Source organism: Phoenix dactylifera, chromosome 13 (genome assembly GCF_051530095.1).
Source record: "Phoenix dactylifera cultivar Ajwa chromosome 13, Ajwa_hap1_PhDact_Kaust_v1.1, whole genome shotgun sequence".
Classification (NCBI taxonomy): Eukaryota; Viridiplantae; Streptophyta; class Magnoliopsida; order Arecales; family Arecaceae; genus Phoenix; species Phoenix dactylifera.
This window is the reverse complement of record NC_143202.1, coordinates 6,107,979-6,112,901: the sequence shown is the minus strand read 5'-3', so window position 1 is coordinate 6,112,901 and position 4,923 is coordinate 6,107,979. Positions and strand designations below refer to the sequence as shown.

At 40.2% G+C, this 4,923-nt stretch overlaps 1 protein-coding gene across 1 annotated transcript; it reads left to right on the top strand.

The window, feature by feature from the left end:
- Positions 1 to 3,371: 3,371 nt before the first annotated feature.
- On the top strand, positions 3,372 to 4,168 carry LOC103696010 (TPD1 protein homolog 1-like). The gene is made up of 2 exons (XM_008777491.4): positions 3,372 to 3,523; positions 3,622 to 4,168. The coding sequence occupies exons 1-2, from the start codon at positions 3,466 to 3,468 to the stop codon at positions 3,933 to 3,935; spliced, it is 372 nt and encodes a 123-aa protein (XP_008775713.3). The 5' UTR covers positions 3,372 to 3,465; the 3' UTR covers positions 3,936 to 4,168.
- Positions 4,169 to 4,923: the final 755 nt, after the last annotated feature.

Here is a 4,923-nt window from a genome sequence, read left to right as displayed (position 1 = left end):
ATGGAGGGAGCCTCTTCGGCCCGCTCGGTTTTAAGGTCAGCTCGGCCGGAATTGGGTGACTCCATGTCAGAGTAGGACGATCCATTTTGCCTCCCATCAAGTCTAATTTGGAAGATGTTACTTCATGAATTCAAAAAAAGGTGCACTAGGTAGTTCAATCCCACTTTGAGAAGAGCTAATTGAGCTAAGGGACCGGGATCTATCTTCCGTAAGAAATAACGGTTTGCCTTCATGCAAAACCACCACTGGATGGCCTACTAAACAGATCTCAAAGGATTCCAAGCTCCGCCACTTATCCATTAGCATCAATCTCAAAGCGTGCCGCTGAAGATCCAATGGTGGTTTCTTGCGAAGGAAGGTGAATCCATCTTTCGTGCGAAAGATACACTGTTGACCCTATAGCTGAGCTAGAAATATGGATTGACTACATCGAGGCATACCGATCAACTAGACTACAAACATATGTTTATGGGAATGAGGCCCATCAACCCATTTACTATTGGATCAAATCTATATTCAAATTCGTTCAAGCGCATAAGTCTGAAATATGGTTGACACTAACCTGGCCTGACTAAACCAACTTGTCCATTTTCCGAAAAATAAGCATCTATTAGTTAGTTCAACATACCATTGAAAAAATAGAAAAAAAACGTAGCAATAGACCTAATCTATGAGATCAAATAGGGATGGCAGCCAGATGGATTCTTTTAGGTACTTGACCCACCCCGAACCCTAATAGGATCCATTTAGCAAAATCCTATAGGATTTGTGATGGGTTTTGGGATTTAAAATTAAAACCAATTAGGATTTGGGATTGATTTGAGATTCTCCCTTAGGTACCCATTACCCAAACCCGATTATAAAATTATATATATATATATATATATATATATATATATATATATATATATATATATATATATATTGTGTTAGAGGACTTAACCCTAAACCTCAAAAATATCTAACATCTACCTTAACCATTAAGCTAGTAGACTCATTATACTTAAATTGTTCTCCAAATTATTTACACCTACTTTTTCTTGATATTATCTCCCTTCTTTTTATTTTTTCTTGAAATTCCAGGTCGATTACCCAACCCTACCTAAATAATCTAATCCGAATGTAAATTAATCAGGTAGATTCTGGTACCCAATGAATTTACCATTTTTTGATGGGATGGGTGTAACAACCTAAGATCTCAGTCAAAATGGCTAGCCAAAAGATATTATTTGAGTTTCTTGATTCTCCATAAGTATCCAAGATCTATCCAACGAATAACCGATGTAGGATAAATACACGCCTACACAGATTGTCATATATTCTCCTTGTTTAAGCCTTAGTGTCCTCATCAGGCTAAGAATTCGAATCCAATTGTAAACACCACGATCGGGCCATGATCTACCTCAATGAGCCCATACTGCAGTGTCTCCGAGTCCACATGGGCCATGGGTTGGGTTTGCTTTGATACCATTTGTAACAACCTAGGACCTCACCCAAAATGGCTAGCCGAAAAATATTATTTTTTTCTTGATTCTGCATAAATATCCAAGATCTATCCAAAAAATAACTGATGTGGGACCAAACACATGATTGCACAGGTTCTCACATGCTCTCCTTATTAGAGTAGAAAAAGGAGTTGCCTTCCGACGGAAGGTATTGTCCGCTTTGCAGAAGAACGCACATGCGCCGCCTTTGAAGGCAATATTCTCCTCATGGCTTTACCCTTTAAAAGGCGCCTCTTAAGGGAAGGGGGTGTGCCCCTCCTTATAAGACAATCATTTTCACTACTCAACCGATGTGGGACTAAGTCTGGGGCCCCCTCTTCTCCCCAACACTAGCCTCCCTAGTGGAAAGGATATGTGCCAACTCGAAGGTTTTACGGGGTTATAGGGGGGTCCACGCTCACCACACCATATGTTAAAGCAGGAAAAGGGGTTGCATCCTGACGGTAGGTATTGTCTGCTTTGGGGAAGGACGCACGTGCGCCGCCTTTGAAGGCAATATTTTCCTCACGGATTTTTCTTTTAAAAGGTGCCTCTCGAGGGAAGGGAGTGTGCCCTTCTTTATAAAGCACAATCATTTCCACTACTCAACCGATGTGAGACTAAGTCCGGAGCCCCCTCTTCTCCCCAACACCCCTCATTTAAGCCTTTGCATCTTCGTCAGGCAAAGAATCTAAATCCTGCATAAATATCCAAGATCGGCCCTTGGTCAACGTCAATGAGCCCGTGTTGCAGTCCCATATCTGTTATTCATTGAAAAAATCTTGGGTACTTATAGAGGACTAAGGAACCCAAAAAATACTTTCTAACTAGCCATTTTAGATGAGTCCTTGAGTTATTACAAATGGTATCAGAGCAATCTCAGCCCATAACCTATGTGGACTAAAGGGTACTACAATACTGGCATATTTGAGCAAACCCTTCTCATTGTGTTTGTGATTGGATTTCAATGGATTGGAACTCTTAGCCTGACGAGGACGTCAGGACTTGAACAGAGAGAGTATGTGAGGACCCATGCGGACATGTGTTTAGTCTCACATTGATTATTCGTTGGAAAAATTTTAGATACTTATATAGGATCAAAAAATCCAAATATTACCTTCTAACTAACCATTTTAGGTGAGAACCTAGATTGTTATAAATAGTGTCAGAATAGATCCAGCTTATAGCCCATGTGGACTAGGAGACACTGTAGCACGGGTTTATTGGGATTGACTACGGGTCAATTGTGGTGTTTTTTATTAGATTTGAATGGATCTAGACCCATAGCCTAGCAAGGGCATGAGGGCATAAACGGGGGGCGTATATGAGAATTCATCCGAGCGTGTGTTTAGTCTCATATCGGTTATTTATTAGGGAGATCTTGGGTATTTATACAGAACTAAGGAACGCAAAAATACCTTCTGGCTAGCCATTTTGGATAAATTTCTGAATTGTCACAATGGGTTTGGGATTTTTGGGCAAAATTTTAATCGGATTGGGTTGGGTTTGGAAAGTAGAATTTTAAATGGGTTATGGGTAGGGCAAATTTTAGGGATACCCTACCCTTTTGCCATTCCTGAGAACAAACTTTCTAGTAGTGAATCGGGGATCTGACATGAGAGTGGTGATTCTCAGAATCTTGATGCATGTCTAGGTTAAGAAAAGATCTGCTCTAATTTGATTAATTATTGGATCTACTTGAACTTTATGTACTAAGTGAATCCGGCCCCGGACATGGTGCCATCAAAGCCTTGTTGTTCCATTAAGGTTAGTATAAAATGATATGGTAGAGAAAGACAGTCATATTTTTATTTATTTTCTATTTTTAAATATGGCTGTCAGTTCGAACATGCGAATCATGCTTGATGCCAGCCGACCCGACCCGTTAGTTGTCCTTTCTATTCCCCTATGATTAAGGCGGGGCTCCGACTTCACCAGAAAGAGCCAATGATAGTCACAAGACCCTGCCGGAGTTGAAGCCATGGGAGCGGCCCTCAACATCTTCTTAGCTATCCTTCTTCTTTCTATCATAAATGGAGGCAAACAAATTTTTTTCTTCTCTCACTAACTATGCTCAGAATTATACTTGTTTGATTTGATTTGATTTGATCTTCTAATGTGATTGCTGTCAATGTAGGCTGGGGAGCGCCATGCAGTGTCTCAGAGATAGCTATCGATCAGGCGAGGACTGGTGATATTGTTGAGGGAAAGCCAGAGTATGAGGTGACAGTGAGCAACAAATGTGATTGCGCTCAGTCTAAGGTGTTTGTGCAGTGCTATGGCCTCAGCAGTGTCGAACCGGTGGATCGTCGGGCCATCAGACCAGTGGATGCTGAGCGCTGCGTTCTCGGAGAGGGCCAGCCGATCCCCAGAGGGGTTCGCATTAAGTTCAAGTATGCATGGATGACACCCCAGGACTTCCCTGTGGTTAGCTCGCATGTTCACTGTTAAGTGTTAATAAAGATAATAAGGCAGATGCCATGTTTTGTGGCTTTGTTGTGTTCCGTTGGTTCTACTGTAACAGATTAGAAGCTTGTTCTTTATGTTTCATGTTTGTCAGCTATCTACGCCATAAGAAATGGCAGCGAAAAGCCCAACAATGTTTTTCTTTTGTGTTTTAGTAACAGGTTAACATTGTGGAAAAAATTTCCTTGGCTATCAAATGGCTAAAATTCCTTCTATTATTATGAGATGTTAATCTGGAAACTCCTAATCAGCCTCTTTTCAATCCTCCACTTGAATTTTCATGCTTTTTTTTTGTCTAAATCTACCTTTTCCCCAATTCGGATATAGCTTTTTATGAAGATCGAACAGGCATTTTATTTTTGTCTTCTTCTGCCCCTCTTTTCTTCCTCTGTTTTTCTTGTTTGGAGAAAAATCTTTTGCTTTCATCTTAGAAATGACTTATGAAGATACCATCATCTCCTAGAAATTGGATAATTATTTTTTGTGGTTTGTGGTACATCAGAAAATAAGGGATGTGATAAATCTGCAAAATGAGCATAAATATTTACCAGCCATACACGTTGAAAACCTTGCATTTTGCTTATGTTGCGTGGGTTGTACCAACAAAAGAAGGGGGACTTCTACAGTGCATGACATGCATAGGTATCTTTTACCAGCAAGGCATCTTCCTGAATAAGAACAATGAGTTGGTGATTTTATGAATGAATTATGATGAGTTTTGCATAATCCGTGAACAAGCATGATGAATTCCATTGTTGCACAGAAGAATTCCAGTGGCGATTTCAGCTCTCTAGCTCGCTGTTATGCTGGTCTTGTACAGAGGAAAGGTGCTCTGATTTGTTCTCAGCTATTACCCTGTAAAACATGGAAGGTGAGGAACAACAATCATCAACTCTTAGCTAGGTAAATGATACAGACAACAATCTCTATAATTTTGATAGGTGCTTTATAGTAGAAAGAGATTAGATTTTTG